Here is a 20632-nt window from a genome sequence, read left to right on the forward strand (position 1 = left end):
GTAATGAGCTCACAGGAGTCCCAGCGTTGATGATGAGAGTTGATCAGGAGCCCGTCCTCTGGCCGGGACACATGGGGCTCCAGGTGGGAGGTCAGAGGTCCGAGGTCAGAGCCCGTCCTCTGGCCGGGTCACATGGGGCTCCAGGTGGGAGGTCAGAGGTCAGAGCCCGTCCTCAAGTTGGGTCATATGGGGCTCCAGATGGGCGGTCAGAGGTCAGAGCCCGTCCTTCCTGTATCTGTGGATCAACTCTGAGACGTCCTCCTTACACACTTTCACCCAGCCGTCCACCTTCATGTGGTACACTACACACACACACACACACACACACACACACACACACACACACACACACACACACACACACACAAACACATTATACACGTACACACACACACACACACACACATGATGAACGGATGTGAAGTGAAAGAAGGATGTGCAGGGTTGCCCGCTTGCCCGGGGCAAGTAAAAAAAATGTTTGGGCAAGTTGAGATTTTTTCTGGTTGCCCGAACGGGCAAGTGGATTTTGGGTGGATGTTAATATAAAAGCTATTTATTCAAATGTTTTTAGAAACTGCAGAACAACCTTTTGTTCCTCAAAACCACACAAAATATAAGTATTTGCAATTGATCAGCGCGCTGTCTTCTCTTCTCTCGGAAAGCGAGTTAACAGTCACGCATCGCTTCAGTGCGAATATAGCCCCGCCTTCTGTCACTCACTCGCTGTGCGGTCCCTGGCATTGATTCGCTAAAGGTTAGCCAACACAGCTAGCATCTCAAGTGCAGCACCTCCGCAAACGGTTTAGGTAGAAGCTAATGGAGTAGTGATGGAGGAGTGCAGTTTGGAAGTACTTTGGATTGAGGCAAATTATCAAGGAAAGTCAAGAACACGGTTTTGGGTTTCATAACTGTGCACATGCACACAGCAATAGCGATCTTTTTCACGAAATTGGACCCTCACAAACTACTGTATATTACATGAAAGCTGACCCTCCACTTATTCCAACAGTCCAAACCATATCATTCTGTGACTAAAACTTGCAAATAACAAATTAAGTAGAAACGTCCCCTTTTCTTTTAACAACCAAAAATGAAGTATTACCTTTGTGATTTTTGTCCACAAAGTTGATTCTGATCGAATAAAACCACCATAAACAGATTATCCAGTATCTGGGCCAAATTTTGCAACTTAACATGCTGTTTTCAATCAATGAGTAAGAGAAGGTTTCTTAGGAAATAGGTAAATTGCCTTCAATCAGAAAACATATTCTTCAGCGCAATCTAGTGGCCATATATTTATTTGCGAGTGTTTGGCTTGGTGCATTCGATTGCCCTGAACTTTATATAGAGGTGTCAAGTGTCAAAATTGTAAGATATCTACCTTTATTTGTGTCTCATAGTAAGACAGCGCTCCCAACTGATAATGACCAACTGATGGAAATGTTATCTTCCACTTATGCTGTGTTCCATGGCTTTATTCACTTTAACCAAGTATTATCCCCATTGAATATTTCACTTGCACAACAATCTTTCTTTTGGCCCAAAGATTACATTATCGCCCTTGCAGTTGTGGAGATATAATCTATTTACTTTGGGTATGTTCTTTCCTGAAAAAAACTTTTCCCCTGATATCAAAAATGGTATAGAATATCGATCTTTTTCCAGGAATAGTGTTGAAGTTAGAAATCCAGTATCGTGACTGACAACCCTACTAGAAACGCAATTGTGATTATTCAGTTAGAGCTACAAGAAACTTGAAAGTTAAAAAAGACATATCTTTGCTACTACCTCTGACATTTAGTTATGTACATTTGCATAAAATCATGCAGGTCTACATATAACTTGGCGATAGCTTTAATAGGTTGGAACGGTGGACTGAAATCACTTCATGGCACGATGTGACCGCTCGATAAATAAGTAAAGAAAGAGAAGTTTGTTATTTTTTAAACACAAGATGTGTGGAAGCTAACATTCAGCTTCAGTCTGAGCTAGGATGATTTTTCTGAGCCCCCCCAAAACCAGGCCGGGTGCCTGGCAAAAAGAGGCCCGTTCACGATTCTGATTATAAGTTGAACCTGACCTGTACTTGCCCGATGGGCAAGTGCTTTTGAAACCTTAGTGTCAACCCCTGGATGTGTAATAAATGCGTAATAGGTGGTGGTTGTAATGTGGGTGTATTAAGTGTAATGAGTGAATAATGTGCGTGGTGGGTGTAATGCAAGCGTAATGAATGTGTACTTAGTGTATTATGAATAATGAATGTGTAGTGGGAGTATGATGAATGTGTAATAGGTGTGTTATGAATAATGAATGTGTAGTGGCTGTATGATGAATGTGTAATAGGTGTAGGGTAAATGTTATGTGGATAGTAAGTGATGAAAGTGTAATGGATGGTAAATGATGAATGTATGTGGGTGGCTGTAGTGGGTGTAGTATATGTGTAATAGGTGAAGGGTGTATGCTGGTTGTGGTGAATGTGTGTTATGGTTCAGGTTTTTTCCTTCAGGCCTGTGGGTGTGAGTGTATGTAACCGGGTGATCCTTTGGTATTCAATGTGTTTGCGTTGTTGGGTGGTCCATCTGGGGTCTGATTCTAACCCAGCGATGGTGAGGTGGGTAACGGGTTGTTGTGTGAAATGTTGAACCAGAGTGGTTTGTAGGGGCTGGTGTTTGATGTCGAGGAGTTGCTGTTTAAGTCGGATGATCATGCTATGTTTCGTTTCTCCAATGGTGTGTTTGTGGCGGTGTGTGCATGTGATGATGTAGACTGTGTTGGGGGAATCAATGCTTGGGGTTGGAGGATGGGTAGAGTGGTGTGGCTATGTGGGTTGGTGATGGAGTTGTGTGGTTTGAAGTAGTGTGTGATAGACGGTGGTGGTTGTGTGGCTTTGCGGGAGAAGGTGGAGGTGACCAGGAGATCTTTGAGGTTTTTGTTTTTTCTGTACGCAGAAATGATTTTGTGTTGTTGTAGTGGTGCATGTTGTTCTTGTACGGTGGTGAAGTGAGAGTTGATGCTGTGGTGTAGGGAGAGGGTTCTATGGGAGAAGGTGGTGCCGAAGGGTAGGATGGTAGTGAGGGGAATCTGTGGGTTAGGGTGAGGTGTGTGGATGGGTCAGAGTTTATGGTTAGGAGAGGGGGAGGGGTTAAGGTTAGGGTTAGGTGTGTGGAGGGGTCAGAGGTTATGGTTAGGAGAGGAGGAGGGGTTAAGGTTACGGTTAGGTTTGTGGAGGGGTTAGAGGTTATGATTAGGAGAGGGGGAGGGGTTAAGGTTAGGGTTAGGGGTGTGGAGGGGTCAGAGGTTATGGTTAGGAGAGGGGGAGGGGTTAGTGTTAGGGTTAGGGTTAGGGTTAGGGTTAGGGATAGGGTGAGGGTGAGTGTAAGGACGCTAAGGACGGTCAGTGGGACCCGACAGCCGTCACCTCGTCTCCGAGTCGAGTGGTGGTCCTAGATGCTTTAGTGCTGACTTTCCTACAAAAGTCAAATAAATCTGTGTGTGTGTGTGTGTGTGTGTGTGTGTGTGTGTGTGTGTGTGTGTGTGTGTGTGTGTGTGTGTGTGTGTGTGTGTGTGTGTGTGTGTGTGTGTGTGTGTGTGTTTGTGTGTGTGTGTTTGTTTTGGGGTATATAAGGACAGATTTCAAGACATTTCAAAGAGTTACGAGGACCCTCCGGTATATGAGGACAGTTGGCTGACATCACGATGGAGAGCCACCATCGTGATGCCCCCCCCGCCATCAGACACACACTCATCCTCCTAGTCTCTTCTATAGTTAAGCTAAAAACGTTGCAGGGATTGCTCTGTAAATTAAATTAAGAATATAACTAATGCATATGCATGCTATTTTAAATACGTTAGCCTATGCCAGCGACGGGACTTCTGCGATCTGATCGCATTTCTCAAGGCAGATTACAGTTCCATGTCGCCAAACTATGACTGTGCGGCTGGAGAAGATGTACAGCGAAGCAGCAGCCTCGCTCCGTGAGATCCTGTCCATAACGGAGAAAGTTGCCATCACCACCGATACTTGGACAGCGTTGACTACGGAGGCGTATGCCTACGGAACCGAGACCGTTCACTTTTTTACTGACTGGGTTGTGCAGAGTGCGATCCTGTAGACCCGCTCAATGCCAGAGAGGCACACTGGGGAGAACATGTTCGGCTAACATTTTTCGTTTCCAAATATTTATTTAAAACGAAAATATCTGTTTTAGTTCTTGTGTGTTAAATTAAATGTTTTTATATCTTAAACAAATTCCGTTGCAAATAGGAGGCGCGCAGCTATCGCTTGTTAGTGCCAACAATCATAACCAAAAAACAGAAGTCACTGCTTGGTGAGAAGTCACATCTTGGTGGTCTTCAATCTGGTTTTTAGTCAATCGTGTCTCTCTCCCAGATGATGACAGCAAGCTTATCTTAATTTTTTTGTAGATTCCCCCTACTGTTACAAGCACTGCTTGTAACTTGAAAATACCGTTTTCAAGCCCAAATCATGCCACCCACAGTCTGTATTGAAGGTCAGTGACTGTTGGACTAAATGTTTTATCTAGTTGTCAATGGTGTGCTATAGATGATTGAGAAACATTTATGCCACATATGGCCATGTTTACTGAGATGTTTTTTAAATTAGTTATGGTGGCCATATAAACATATTGTGTCTATAAAGAATGTGAACCAGCGACAGTGTGGTTGCTTCTAGAGTGATGCACAACCCCACCCTCCCTGGCCTTCTTCATATTCTTTCCTGTATTCTACAGAGACCAGAGAAAGACCAGAAGTCCAGTCCTGTAATATGACATCAGGCAGCTCTGCTTGTGAGGTAAGGTTGAATACGGCTGTCCCATTGTTTTACAATGGCTAAGGAAAGAAGTAGGTCACAACACAAAGCATCACCATGTACACCTGGCATAGTTTTATTGAACGAGGGCACAGGAAAATGTAGTGAACTATTCGTAAATAACAATTCTTCCGCAAAATATATTTTCTCTAGCTGAATTTTTGGCAAGTAATTTACAAATGCAGACAGCGTAACTTTTCTAAGGTGTACTAACATAGAACAAAATGCAGAGATGTGATGGGAATTTCACAACAGGATCAAATGTGATCCAGCCGATCATATTCAAGTGTCATTTTAAATTGTTACTCTGTTTTAGTCAGTTCAAGTGTACAATAACACCATTGTGTAATTGATGTCCAGTTCCATGGAACACAATTTTCAGTGTTTTAGTAAACATCTTGCAGCTACAGTGGAAATGTCCTCTATTCAGTATGGATGGTTTTACTGACCATGGTCTCCCCCCAACACTGTTTTTTTTCTGAGTGCGCCATACACTGGGAGTTCAATAATGGAAATGTCTTCTATTCAGTATGGATGGTTTTTCTAACCATGGTGTCCTCTCAAAACAGTTTTTTTTCTGAGTGTGCCATACACTGGGAGTTCAATATTGCAAGACTTAGAGTTTGATCAAGGATGTCATTAAAAGTCCAAAGGACAGTGTCCTTGCATACCATGCAACCCGGTATCACGCGATTGCGTGCTCCTGCGCACGAACGTTAATCTATTGAAGCGTGTTCCAGAGCACGATAGTCCGACTTTTTGCGTGCTACACAGAACGAAATGTAAACCAATGCATTCTGAATGGGAGGGTTCTAAGACAATTAACGTGCTCCACAAAACGGTACGAGAGAGAGAGAAAGAGAGAGAGAGAGGGACAGAGAGAGAGAGAGAGCGAGAGAGAGGCTTCAGAAAGGGTGTGCGCAGATAGTACAGTGCACCCTAGTTATGTTTATGCCAAAACCACAAATGCTATATGTATATATATATATATATTGCCTAATTATATATATTGTCTATATATATGTATAGGCTATATATATAATTAGGCTATAATTATATTATTTAGCGTGTAATTAGACAATCTATAGCCAAATTGTCGAAGATGCCCGAGAATCTCCGGGGATATTAGCATGTGAAATCGGCGAATCAGACCCATGAACCTATAAAGAAAGACGTCATCTCAAGCGGGAGAGAACGTTTGCGGTGCTGGTTTGTGTCACTTAAGTACAGGGCTCTCATGTCTCATGCATTCGGCGTGAGACACACGCAATTCAACCCATGCACACGCTCAAACCTGTGCCGTGTTCCAATACCCGTACTGTCCGTACTTAATAGCCAAAATTTGAGTACGCAGTACGTTCCAATTCAGATCCGGCGAAAAGAAGTATACTTCAAGGACCCGGATGCCGTACTCAAAACGGGCTAATCCTGAAGTGTGGATCGAAGGACACTCCCCGTACTCAACGGCAGCCATCTTAGCTACGTAGCGGAAGTGGCGGAGCCAGGCTGAGCCAAAGTCGGAGCATTTTCCACATAGCCTGCATTAATAGAGTCATTTTGTAGTTTTTATAGTTTTTATAGCTGCTAGGCGTAAAGAGTTCACCGTTCAAAGCGGGATGTTTATTGCGGGGGAGGAGCCACGGCGGCAGTCGTGATCGTAATTTCCGGTTAGTGCACCACGGAGTACTCGATTTGGAACAGCACTCACATCTGAAAAAATAACGTAGTAGATAGTGCGGATAGTATACTTCCTTTAAGTATACTCATGGAAGTACGGGTATGGTCTCACGAAAATACGTGACACTTGTCACATTATTTAATCTATTGAAACGTGATCAGGGACACGTAGGCCTATTTTCTAAATTTTCTATTTCAATTGGAAGTAGGCTATTTGTCGTGTCACTAAGCATGACTTCCAAACTAAGGTTCTGTCCGGGAGCGTTCTCCCTAATGTCCCTTATGGAGCTCCGTACAGATCATTCATTGTTGAAAATTGTCTGTGATAACTAACAAATGACAGCTTTTGGCCACCCGTTTCTACTTAAAATTGTCTGTGATAACTAACAATATGACAGCTTTTGGCCACCCTTTTCTACTTTCACCTTTGATACTGAGAAATTGTGACAATGCACGGATATATTAAATGCAGGTGCGCTGCTCTGTAGGCAAACCGCGAAGGAAAAAAGGGTAGCTGCTTCATCTGTTTTTTTTAGAATTGTATGTCTTGATGTTTATTTTATCTAGCCATCTATTCTCTTGTTTTTGGCTATGTGAATGAACGTCCGCGTCGATGCCTCGATCGCAAGTCCAGTGTCGCGAGCGGACGTTGCCATGACATCTAGAAATCATACCGTATTTAATGGGTTGTAGTGAGTGTAACATAATTCACCTACAGTATTTTGTTATGTGTTGTTCTTTCAATTGTGTTAGGCATGTCGTTTACTGTCTTGGTGGTTCAGGGATCGCTGTCCCTTTTAAGGATTACGAGCGTCTCATGACGTCAGCCCATGCGGGATTTGTTTACCTTCAGCACGTTTTGATTTCCTGTTTCTCTCTTACTAAATAAACGAGTCACACAACTGTGTGCTCAACGTGCGAAATTGTGTCTCTCACTTATGGCAATTTACACAGGGTTATCATTAATATTGATGTGTAGGGGTTGTTTATAACTCGTGAATAATATTGTTTAGACCATGGTCTGGTGGAATACTCTGATTCTGATTGGCTGCAGTGCGTGCATTAACTCCTGATATAGCCCTACAGACACCTGCTAAGTAGTTCCAGTCAGTGTTTAGATTCTCTGCCCGAGCCCGAGCCCGACGCGGGCCGGGTCGGGCCGATATTTCCCACCACTATACTCGGGCCGGGCCTTTGATCGAGCGTTTTTATTTTTATTTTACCATTGGTTTATTGGCCTAATATGTGGAGAAATCTATGCCTTAAACAGAAATATTATAGGCCTTTATTACACGGGTCTTCTCAATGCCGTGGAACGCTCCGTTCACTTGCATGGGTAGTAGTCCGGTGACTTGTCTACCCCAGCGTCTTCCGTTGTTAAGCGACGTCACCGTCTTTGCGGACAAATTATTTCTCTGCTGATCAACACTACGAATGGCCAAAAGACTTGTATCCCCCCCCCCCCTTAAATAAATACTATGGCAGAATTATTATTATTATTATTATTCTCATTCAACTTGAACATGTGTTTGTACAGTAGAGTGGTGGAGGGATGACGTATGTTGGCCAACCCGGAAGTGAGCGTCGCCCTGGATTCCCTCGACAAAAAGCCAACGGGTTTTGCCACTGGATTTTGGATTATTATAAATTGAAACAATTTATTAAATAAATATTTGTGAGATGTCATTACTTCTACACCCACCAGCAGTGGGTGTAGTCTAGGTGCTGGGAGGCGTTGGGTGGTGTTGGTGGAGGACCAGCAGTGGGTGTAGTCTAGGTGCTGGGAGGCGTTGTGGTGGGGGGGGTCCCTCTAGTTGTTTGGGTGGTTGAAGGCCAGGTGTGATAGTAGAGGGGAGAGGAAAACCTGGGGTTAGGTTAAGGGAAAGAGGTGGGAGGGCCAGGAGAGAGGGGATAACGGGAGGTTTAAACGGTAAAGGGAGTGTGTTGGGGTGTCTAAGAGGGGCTAGGGGGACCTGTGGTGGTGTAGGGAGCGGTGGGACGCCCTACTCCCCCTTGAGTAGCGGGGGGGTGGGCGGGGGGGGGGGGGGCCGAGGTGGTTAACAGGGAGTGTAGTGTGGTGATGGAGGATGAAGTCAGTCGCCTGCCGTAGCCTGGTGGGCCCGCCTGAGGGCTCTGTCATAAGCCTCATTGTTGAAAGGCCCTAAACCAGTGCTGAGATCCAGTAGGATCCCAGCATAGTGTTCATTAGAGCAGTCAGGTTCTGGTTCATCCACTTCGTAGTGTTATCTTTTATTTTATCTAGGACCGTGTCGTTTGGAGCAGCTGGCTTGATGAATGAAGTCAGGTGAGCTACCTTTTGAGCCATCCCTGTCGGAGGGGAGCCTCTTGTGGTTGCTTCTTCAAGAATCTCTATGTGATGAATACCTCGTAATATTTTGAAGTAAACTTTTATTGAACTCAGATCTAAATTGCTTGTTGTGTTTCTTTCTACAGGGTTAACAGCTAGTAGAGGAGGCCTACGTGGTGTGGCGTGGCCTGAAGCCAACACTTTGAAGCCATTATGGTAAGAGTTATCCATGGTTTTATGGGAATGCATTCATTAATGAATAGAGAAAGGGCCACACTTGATAAATTCAAAAGAGATGAGGGAGGGGGGGTAAGAAAGAGGGAGGTTTTTTTTAACCTGTCTCTCTATCTGTCTGTCTGTCTGTCTACAGTGATGTACAACATTAACCTGTCTGGCTGTCTGTCTGTCTGTCTCAAGTGATGTACAGTATTAACCTGTCTGTCTGTCTGTCTGTCTCAAGTGATGTACAGTATTAACCTGTCTGTCTGTCTGTCTGTCTGTCTGTCTGTCTGTCTGTCTGTCTGTCTGTCTGTCTGTCTGTCTGTCTGTCTGTCTGTCTGTCTGTCTGTCTGTCTGTCTGTCTGTCTGTCTGTCTGTCTGTCTGTCTGTCTGGCTGGCAACAGTGATCCACTCTCTGAGGTATTCCTCAGAGGCTCCTCTCCTGCTCAAATCAAAGCAATCGCCTGCCTTGCTGGTCGGAGAGGCTTGTTCTGGGTGATGCTGGTGAAGATGGTTTCTGCTATCGCCTTCAGCACCTGATCACTATGACAGCGTCAGTAAGAGAGCCGTACCCAAACAGGCCTGGATGGACCAGGGACCAGAGAGGAGCCAGGCTACTGGGACAGGGAGACTGGTAGAGAGCTGGGTAACCAGCAGAGGGACAAGTCACAGTAGAGGTTGTTAAGAAGCGCTTCAACCAGACGGGAGGTATGTTCATACATTATATATGTACACACACACAGACACACACACACGCGCACCCACGAGCGAGCGCACACACAAGCATGCATGCACACACACACACGTGTCCATGACTACCACCACACCCACATGTCCAGACGCTGCAGTCCTGACCACAGGGGGCATCCCATAATACCTCTAGAGCAGCAACCACACACACAGCAGCCAGAGGTCATATTCACTATTATCTTTACACTACAGACAGACAGGTAAGCAACAGACAGACAGTTAACCTACAGACAGACAGACAGACAGACAGACAGTTAACAAACAGACAGACAGACAGACAGACAGACAGACAGACAGACAGACAGACAGACAGACAGACAGACAGACAGACAGACAGACAGTTAACCTACAGACAGACAGTTAACTTGAAGACAAACAGTTAAAATACAGACAAACAGTTAACCTACAGACAGACAGTTAACCTACAGACAGACAGTTAACCTGAAGACAAACAGTTAACATACAGACAAACAGTTAACCTACAGACAGACAGTTAATCTACAGACAGACAGTTAACCTGAAGACAGACAGTTACCATACAGACAGAGAGTTAACCTACAGACAGACAGTTAACCTGCAGACAAACAGACAGTTCACCTATAGACAGACATGTAGCGCCCCCTAGCGTGTCTAGCTTTTAGTGTGGAGTGCGCTCCCGAATTCTTCTAATGGCGAGAGATCTCTCTCGCTAAGGTTAGTTAATGCACTAATAGTAATTCACTAAAGGTATTCAAATTTCTTAAATTCAATTAAGCTTTTACATGAACCTCACGATTTTAACCTTATTAAATAGCTACTCACATTACCAGTGTAATAAACAACAAATTAAATATTATATAAATCGGTATCCTTTAAATGAGACTACTGTAAACTTGTAAACCAATACTTTCTATCAACACATCAGTATCAAAATACGCAATGACATACACAATATCCAAGAGAAATACGTTTGAACTATTTACTGAAAATTAGACACACACATACACATATATACTGTTTCAATTTCTTGGTATACACTCAAACGGTTCAGTCCTAAACTAAGCCGGCATTTAACTACCTAAAATAAATGGGTACCCAACCAGTTGTCTTGGGAAGAGATGCAGGCCTGTAACGTTGCTGGGGAGCTGAGAGACCTTAAAGGGGTAGTTCGGAATTTTGGACATAGGGCCTGATTCCCAAGTGAGCATTGGTATTCTATATCACTGGAGACAGTTTAACACATTTTATTCAGTCCTTCTAGTTGCGGAGTTCTCTCGTGCTAGGCTAGCGCAAGTGAACGGGAAAAGCTAGCCTGCTATTAAAAACAGTCTTACCCACTCCACAGTACACCCGAGGTCAATCAATAATAACACCAGACTATAGATTTAAATGTCTGTTTATAGAATAATGTTAGAAATAAAACCAACCTTGCATTGCATTGCATTTTGAGGGAATTGCTGGGTCTCAGCAGCAGTGTTATATTCCTGGTAGTAGGTTACGGCAGCGGCGGACTGATACCTAGGTTACCGGCTCTAGTTTATTTACCTGCCGCTGTCAATGCTACAAACGCCGAGTACAGTGAACGAAGGAATTAGCGTATTCAATTAAAAAGATATGGCCACGTTTGGAGGGCTTAGCGATGCATCTGCTTTTGATGACGATAATGAGGAATATGTTGTATCCAACGAACCGTACATGTACGAGCCGGAATACACGGATGAAGAACTGAGAGAGATGGATGCTCAAAGGGCAGAACGAGAAAGAGCGTCTTTAGAGACCGTCCCCGCTGGAGCTGCAGTAGAGAACCGGGACAGAACAACGGGAGACTGGTGGTGCCAGTGCAGAAAATGTATTCAAATGCCGACAGGGGACGAATGCTTTTGCTGCAGGGAGTGGGACTTAGTCATCCCACAGATGCAAGAGCTGGACACAAGCATTCAGGATCTCGATGTGTCTGGGCATAGCGCCCCCCGAGACAGGGCAATCTGCATTACGGAGCACCAGGACTTTCTACCCCTTCTAAATCGAGGAGTGCTGGAAACATTCTTCTCCTTTGATAAAATAAATTGGAAAAGAAGACCCAGACCTGCTGGACCCAACGGCCAGTTGTCAATGTTGTAAGTGTGCAATCCAAACAAAATGTAATTGTGCTTTGCCATGCATGAACATACCATATATAATAATTTAATTGATTTATTAAAGTGCAATCAATCAAATATTATACATGGTATGTTCATACATGGACTCCAAGTCTGCTTTATTATAGGCTAGGCTCTTTACCATTGATGCAGGCCTACAACCACAGCCTCCGTCTAAAGAGTGGCTGATGGAGAAAGCTTAGAATATCTAGCCAGCTATTATTTTTTATTAACTAAGAAGTTTCTTAATTACAATATTGCTCTGGTTAAAAAGGTCCTACCAGGACTAAAGGCAAAAATGAAATACACAAGCGTGACTTGCTTGGACAATTTTTTTACTATATAGACATAGGCCGTAGGCTTTTTAGCCTGATCAATTCAGCAAATCAGTCTACCACCATAAACAGCAGTAGGGCCATTGTCTTTGTGTGCTATTACCATAGTTTAGCTGTCTTTCGTAAGAGCCTGCTCCCAAAAGCTAACTTGTATTCCTTCTTGTTTTAGGCAGTACCGATTGGTGGCTTACAGAATCGTTCTTGAGTGGGGGTTGAAAGGAACACAGCTGGGAAGAGGAAACCGACGTGTTCTTCCATCCTGTGTAGTGACCAGCATCCGAAACAAATACCCTTCGGCCGCTGGACAATATGTTGGATTCAGGGAAGCACAAGATGCTCTGAGATTGTTTTGAACACAACACTACTGTAGTCTACTAGAAAACATTTGCTACTTCAACAAATCCTTTATATCAAACACAAAAAGAAGACATACATTTGGTTACAGATGACATTACTATTGTTTACGGTAACATTTTAACAACAATGTACGCGTATATGGTTCAATAAATGTTTTGCTGTTGATCTTTTTGTCTTTTTACTAATGTTTGCAGACAGTATTTAGCACCACACTAAACTCCAGTTAGACTTTCATTTTCCGTTTTAAAACGGGAGACGTGCTCTGCAATACTTTGATCTTTGTCCGGTCTTGGAGTGGTGGCTATGTTGTCGGGTATAGTAGCTGCTTGCTGGATATAAAAATGTGGATCTGCAAACTTCACAGTAGGATCCATGCGCCTTTCCAGGACCCGCTCCACCAAATCCTTCCTGAATGTCTGCCTGGTTGGCTCGTACCTCTTCCTGGCAACCCATCTTTTAGATTGTTTGGGAAAAACCAAATTGTATCTCGGAGTCCCTGAGGGAGACAAAATGCACAGCAACATAAACAAACCGAGACTCGGCAAGCACTTTTTAAAGAAGGCTTACAATTTTGCAGTTATCTATTATGTGTATGCTTACCATCACTGGTCGTTGCTTGTTGACGGCCAACATTCTCGTTGTTGTCCATCACAGAGAGTAGGGTGCGTGCCTTCATAGAGCTGTAGGCGAAGTGAAGCCTCTTTTCAGTGTACTTCAGCATTGCACTGTGGTACACCTCCAGGGCTCCTGCAGTTTATATTAGTTGGTTATTACCTTGTGAATGGTATCCAGAATGTTTATATTCAAAAATAGTTTGTATAACGATGTTGGACAGTCTATGCCTTTATTCATTAAATCGCAAACGGTTACACAGTAGAAACTCTCAATGGCAGATGTGCTAATATCTAAAGCACTCATGGCAGCATGTTATTTTAAGTAGAGCATTACAAAAATATATTTTAAGTTGTGTAAATGCTCAACTAATTGGTAGCAGCAGACATACCTGTATGTTGGAAGAGAGTCATGTGGTTGAGGTCTTTCAACAGGTTCTTGTTCAGTACGTGGTCCGACAGTGTCTGGAATGCAGCAGAGTCGGTTTGCAGCCATTTCTTCCTTCTCTGCTGCTCTTCAGTGAGGTCCCGGTGGTAGCAAGTCCTCTCCTGTCCGTCTTCCTCCCAGCGATGTATGCCACAAATGTGATGGAGAACGGACGTCCAGCGGCGTTTCAACTCCTGCCAAAACACAGTTTTTCAGGGACACACACAAACATTATACCAAAAACCCCAAGTCCAGAAAATAAGAAAAAATCATTACAGAAAACAAGAAAAAACATTGAATGAACTTGCCTCTGCATCACCCCCGCATGACTGGCAAGACCACCACAGGTGATTAGTAATAGCCTTTAGCCAAGGCTGCAGATCGTTGTTTTTTTTGTGGTTTGCAGCCGCAGTCAACTTTTTCTTCAGTCCTAAGAAATAAAAGGACAATGACGGTAGGGATGAGAGAGAAGAGGGGGCGGGGGAGGTTTCAACAGAGAATGATTGCATTTAGTAAAAAGCTTACCTTTTGCAACATGCCAAGGGTCAAACTGGTGCTGGATGTCAGAGTAGGTCTCTCTCATAAGCTTCCTGATAGAAGGAGAGCGGTCTGTAGTGATGACATCCACTCTAACTCCTGCCTGAAGCAAACGGTCCAGACCCCTTCGAAACCCCAGGGTCTCCATGGCTGGTGAACTGGTCGCCTCTGTAACCTTTGTAATGACAATCAGTGTACGTTATGAGTGACTACTTCACCTTCCACCAATCACTCAATTGCCCCCCCCCCCCCAAAAAAAAAATACAACTGCAATGAGAGTAGACAAGCATTATAAACATTTCTGTCTAAGCGGAGTAAAATAAACAAAATAAAATTACAATGAGGAAACACTGAAATACCCCAAATTCCCATAGGGCTACAGACAGTTAACCTACAGACAGGCAGTTAACCTACAGACAGACAGTTAACCTGAAGACAGACAGTTAACCTGAAGGCAAACAGTTAACCTACAGACAGACAGTTAACCTGCAGACAAACAGACAGTTAACCTACAGACAGACAGTTAACCTACAGACAGACAGTTAACCTACAGTCAGACAGTTAACCTGAAGACAAACAGTTAACATACAGACAAACAGTTAACCTACAGACAGACAGTTAACCTGCAGACCGACAGTTAACCTGCAGACAGATAGAGAGTTAACCTACAGACAGACAGTTAACCTGCAGACAAACAGACAGTTAACCTATAGACAGACAGTTAACCTAGAGACAGACAGTTAACCTACGGAGAGACAGTTAACCTACAGACAGACAGTTAACCTACAGACGGACAGTTAACCTGAAGACAAACAGTTAACCTACAGACAGACAGTTAACCTACAGACAGACAGATAACCTGAGGACAAACAGTCAACATACAGACAAACAGTTAACCTGCAGACCGACAGTTAACCTGCAGACAGACAGTTAACGTACAGACAGACAGACAGACAGACAGACAGTTAACTTGAATGAGTGAATAAATTATCTTTATTTGTCAAAGTACAGGTACAGGTACAGGTACAGCGAAATTTGGGAGAGCTCCCCCGTGGTGCTTAAAGAAGAGAGGACAAGGAACATATATAAACAATATATACAGTATGATAAAAATCAAACATAAATACACATCTAGTATAAATATAACTAAAACTGAGTCAAAGCGCAACATGATAACCCAATATTGCACAAGTCCTTAGAAAGTGAGTGAGGCATGTAGATAAATAGATGGTTCACAGAATTGCACAGTTCCCTAGTAGCTTCCACATGCGTCATTGTCCGAGAGGTCAGGTGTTAGCAACGTTCAACGTTCACCTGTATGGCCCTGGGGTAGAAGCTACAGTTTAGTCTGTTTGTCCGTGCAGCCGTAGTCCTGAAACGCTTCCCTGAGCGCAGCAGCACAAAGTGTTCGTTACCCGGCTGAGATGGATCCTTGGAGATCTTGGTAGCCTTCTTGAGGCAGCGGGTGTTGCACAGTTCCTCCAGAGAGGGGAGAGGGCAGCCGATGATCTTCTGGGCCGAGCTAAGGCCCCGCTGTAGTGCCTTTGTCTCTGCAGCTGTGCAACTGGAGAACCACACGCAGATACAGTATGTGATTATGCTCTCCACTGAACAGCGGTAGAAGATCACAAGCAACTCCTCTCTAAGGTGGTAGTTCCTGAGACCTCTCAGGAAATAAAGTCGCTGTTGTGCCTTCTTGATGACGGCTGTGGTGTTGGTCCTCCAGAACCTCCAGTGGAGGTTTTCAGGCAGGGTGGGACGATGGCCTGGGACAGGGACCGATTAAAGATCTTGGTGAGGACCCCGGTCAGCTGGTCAGTCCCTCAGCACCCTTCCCGGGACGCCATCTGGCCCGACTGCCTGGGACGCCATCAGCCATCAGGGTGTGGCAGGTGTTGGACCCCTGCCACACCCGCCTCGAGTCGTTGCTCCAGAAGTCTGTGATCTTGCCCTTGTATTCCGCCCTTGGCCTCTTTGATGCCTCGGTCCAGATTGGCCCTGGCGATGTTGTAGAGGGCCTTGTCCTTTGACCTGAAGGCGGAGTCTCTCTCCCTGAGCAGCTATAGCACCTTTCTGTTCCTCCATGGCTTTGCGTCGGGGTAAACCCTGACACGCTTGTCCACGGTGAACGAGTCTGCACAGCTCCTGACGTGTTGGAGGACCGTTGATGTGAACCGTTCAAGGTCCTCATGCTCTGCTGGCCAGGTTTCGACTGTCCTAGTGGTGATAGGAGCACTTTTCCTGATGGTGGTGTGGAATGAGAAGGATGGACACATGGTCGACTGGCCTAGGTGAGCCAGCGATCTAGATTCGATTAGATTAGATTAGAAATACTTTATTGATCCCCGGGGGGAAATTGCCGCTCCAGGCGCTCCGTACAACAGAAACACAAAAACAAATACCCTACAAGCATAGAAGAAAAGACAAGATTATAAACAAATAAATAAACAAAATACAACAAAACAAAAAATAAAATAAAAGTAAGAAGTGGACATCTCCCAGTGGGCTATATCCACAATTACAACCTACAATTACAATTACAATTACAATTCCACATTCACATTGCAAATAGCAATGAAAATTAAGAGTGAAAGAATAAATTATAGTGTGTTTATTTAAATAGTAATTTGTCAGATTTTTAGAGGGAGGAGTTGTAGAGTTTAATGGGCACAGGCAGGAATGACTTCCTGTGGCGCTCAGTGGTGCATTTAGGAGCAATGAGTCTCTCACTGAAGGAGCTCCTCTGTTTGACCACAGCGTTGTGGAGAGGGTGAGAGCCATACTGCAGGATCGCCCGCAACTTCGACAGCATCCTCCTGTCTGACACTGCTGTCAAAGTGTCCAGCTCCACCCCCACAACGTCACTGGCCTTCCTGATCAGCTTGTTGAGTCTGTAGGCATCTGCTACTCTTAGTCTGCTGCCCCAGCACACAACAGCAAACAGAATATCACTGGCCACCACAGACTCATAAAACATCCTCAGCATAGTCCGGCAGATGTTAAAAGAGCGGAGCCTCCTTAGAAAATAGAGGCGGCTCTGTCCCTTCTTGTAAAGGACTTCCGTGTTCTTAGTCCAGTCCAGTTTGTTGTCAATGAACACCCCCAGATATTTGTAATGTTCAACGATGTCCACATTATGACCCTGGATGGAAACTGGGGTCATTGGTGTCTTAGATCTCCTCAGATCCACCACCAGCTCTTTGGTTTTAGTAGAGTTGAGCTGTAGGTGGTTCTGCTCACACCATGAGACAAAGTTGTCCACCACAGCCTGGTATTCAGCCTCCTCACCCTTACTGATACAACCAACGACAGCAGAGTCATCAGAGAACTTCTGAAGATGGCAAGACTCTGTCTGGTAGCTGTAGTCCGTGGTGTAAAGGGTGAAGAGGAACGGAGAAAGGACAGTCCCTTGTGGGGCCCCGGTGTTGCTGACCACCGTATCCGACACACAGTGCCGCAAGCGTACGTACTGTGGTCGGCCAGTGAGGTAATCCACAATCCAGGACACAAGGGGGGGATCCACCAGCATCGCCGTCAGCTTGTCACCCAGTAGAGCAGGCCTGATGGTATTGAAAGCACTGGAGAAGTCAAAGAACGTGACCCTCACAGTGCTCCCTGGCTTGTCCAAGTGGGCGTAGACGCGGTTCAGCAGGTAGATTATGGCATCCTCAACTCCAATCCGGGGCTGGTAGGCGAACTGGAGGGGATCCAAGTGCGGCCTAACCATAGGCCTGAGCTGCTCCAAGACGAGTCTCTCCAGGGTCTTCATGATATGTGACGTCAGTGCCACAGGTCGGTAGTCCGAGAAACCACTGGGCTGCGGCTTCTTAGGCACTGGAACAAGGCAGGACGTCTTCCATATCACAGGGACCTTCTGGAGGCTAAGGCTCATGTTGAAGACCCGATGAAGCACTCCACAGAGCTGTTCGGCGCAGGCTCTGAGAACCCGTGGGCTGACACCGTTAGGGCCGGCAGCCTTACCGGAGGGGAGTCTGCTCAGCTGTCTTCTTACATGAAGAGGTGTAAACAGTGCAGACTGGGGAGGGGGAGAGTTGGAGTCCAAAGTGCGAGGAGGGCTGGTAGCATGGGAGCCAGAGGAGGATTGATGAGTGGGGGATGGGTGTGAGGGGATCAAACAGTTGGATGAGGTGCTATTAGGAGGAGGGGGGGTCAGAAGCAGTGGTGTCTGGAGACAGTCAACAGGAGAGCCAGCAGGGGCCGGGGCTGCAGAATCAAACCTTTTGAAGAACAGATTTAACTCATTGGCCCTAGCCACGTTACCATGAACTCCACTGCTAGTTGGTCTGAAACCAGTGATGGTCCTCATACCACTCCAGACCTCCCTCAAGTTATTCTGCTGGAGTTTCCTCTCCAGCTTCCTCCTGTAGCCGTCCTTAGCCTCTTTGATCTTGGCCTTCAGGTCCCTCTGAATGTCTCTCAGCTCCTCCTTGTTGCCACCTCTGAAAGCCCTCTTCTTCTTATTGAGTATAGCTTTGATGTCTTTTGTTGCCCAAGGCTTGTTGTTTGGGTAACAACGCACAGTCCTTGCTGGGACAATGCCGTTCACACAGAAATGTATGTAGTCCGTAATGCACTCAGTAAGTCCATCAATGTCCTCTCCATGTGGCTCACAGAGTACATTCTAGTCAGTCACCTCAAAACAGCCCTGCATTGCCTCATAGCAGTCCTCTGACCATGTCCTCACTGTCTTTGTGGTCACAGGCAGCCTCTTCACTAGAGTAACATAGCAAGGGGTCAGAAGCACCAAATTGTGATCTGATCTTCCCAGCGGGGGGAGAGACGTGGAGGAGTATGCATCCTTTACATTAGCATGCAGCAGGTCCAGGGTCAGTGGCGGGCCATACTATTAGGCAAACCAGGCATTTGCCTGGAGCCCCGGGCCCCCATAGAAGGTTTTTGGGGCCCCCAAAATGCCCCAATGCATATATTTTTTCCCCATATTTATTATTTTTATGAAAATCTCTTCCCAATAGTAGCATCGGGATGTTTAATTACTCATGTTTTGACGATCTTTCCGTGTGCACCCCCCTTCAGTCTGCACTACATGGACTATCCCATGTTACGGGCATCACACTCATCACGCGTACGCGGATGATGTCAAATTCAAAACAGTAAGCGGGAAGAGAGAGTGAGAGAAATCGAGTGAGACATAAATCGAGTGAAACATGAAGCGATCGTATGAAAGCGGGTCACATAAAAAGAAGAAGAAAGACCAAAGGCAGGACTTTCTTTCAAAGCTGCCAAAGCTATCCAGCTTTTTTACAGCCACCGCAGTGGCAGCGGGACCGTCGGCGGATCAAGAGCAGAAAATGAGCACAAAGCTTTCCTTCACGATGTTGTTAGTTACAACCCACAGTCTCAGTTCGTCCGTCTTGTTAGCGATTGAGCTAACGCTTGAGAGGAAAATACTTGGCAAAGCCGGTTTGTCCGGGCATCTCTTCATCCTCGCTAACAGTCCTCCCCTGCGGCCCCCGTCGTTGCTTACGATCCCTTCGCCGTCGCTTGCGCTTCAGGTCCGGGACCATGAACCGTCTGTCTCCCGATGTCCCGGCGATGTCTTCGGGTACTCCGTGTTCGCCTAGGTATTCAGCTGAGATGTTCCTCTCACTGTGTGTACCGATCCCTAGCAAGTCGTGTCTGCTGTAGGCTGTGTGTGCACAGCAATTGTCTACTGGTACTAAAACTAAAACTGAGACATACATAAAACCGTACATAGATAAACTAGAGAAGGCCCCATCCGGAGGAGCTCCAAGCTGCGTGTCTATGTGTGCCGCCATCTTGCACATACTTCCTATGAGCTGTGCTCGTAATCTGTGTATAAAGACAAGAGATAGTGATGTATAGAGGATATCTCTCAGATAGCACTTGTTATGCTACCAGTACGTCTGCACATTATTATGGCTCCTATTGCACTCCTACCATCCCTGGAGAGGGATCCCTCTTCTGGGTTCCTTCTCCAGGTTCCCTGATATTAGGGGGGGTTTCCCTGCCCTTTGGGGGGCTAGGGTCAAGAAGCGGCATGTGAAGCCATTCAGATCTCTGGTCCAGGTCGTTCTAAAATGTTTGACCTGATGGGGATGTGGTGTTTCAAGGCTGCTCGGACGGCCGGGGAGTTTCCGACTCATAGCCATCCCGCCAAATACAGACATGTTGCCATGGCTGAGAATATATTGTGAAATACACTCAATAATTATTCTGACAACATGGAAAAAAAACGCAAGACTACGCACACACACACACACACACACACACACACAGACACACACACACACACAGACACACACACACACACACACACACACACACACACACACACACACACACACACACACACACACACACACACACACACACACACACACACACACACACACACACACACAGAGACCACAGATAACAAGGGGTTATCAAAGGGTTTAGCGTCCTGTAGCTCTACGTATCT

The 20632-nt window shown here is 45.4% G+C and overlaps 2 protein-coding genes across 9 annotated transcripts in view; one reads left to right on the forward strand and one right to left on the reverse strand.

The window, feature by feature from the left end:
- Nucleotides 1-20632, forward strand: part of LOC130385356 (NACHT, LRR and PYD domains-containing protein 12-like) — a 167379-nt gene that overhangs the window by 28326 nt on the left and 118421 nt on the right. The window lies entirely within an intron of this gene.
- Nucleotides 11012-14409, reverse strand: LOC130385364 (uncharacterized). The gene is made up of 5 exons (XM_056593853.1): nucleotides 14158-14409; nucleotides 13941-14062; nucleotides 13598-13826; nucleotides 13195-13341; nucleotides 11012-13090 (listed from the first exon to the last, which is right to left on the reverse strand). The coding sequence occupies exons 1-5, from the start codon at nucleotides 14315-14317 to the stop codon at nucleotides 12807-12809; spliced, it is 942 nt and encodes a 313-aa protein (XP_056449828.1). The 5' UTR covers nucleotides 14318-14409; the 3' UTR covers nucleotides 11012-12806.

This window comes from Gadus chalcogrammus, chromosome 7 (genome assembly GCF_026213295.1).
Source record: "Gadus chalcogrammus isolate NIFS_2021 chromosome 7, NIFS_Gcha_1.0, whole genome shotgun sequence".
NCBI lineage: Eukaryota > Metazoa > Chordata > Actinopteri > Gadiformes > Gadidae > Gadus > Gadus chalcogrammus.

Excerpts from the sequence above, each read along its gene's own strand:
- LOC130385364 (XM_056593853.1), bottom strand. The coding sequence starts at position 14,317 with ATGGAGACCCTGGGGTTTCGAAGGGGTCTGGACCGTTTGCTTCAGGCA. Across the intron at positions 13,827-13,940 it reads CATGCGGGGGTGATGCAGAG|GAGTTGAAACGCCGCTGGAC; the intron begins GCAAGTTCATTC and ends GTGTTTTGGCAG. Across the intron at positions 13,091-13,194 it reads ACAAGCAACGACCAGTGATG|GGACTCCGAGATACAATTTG; the intron begins GTAAGCATACAC and ends TGTCTCCCTCAG.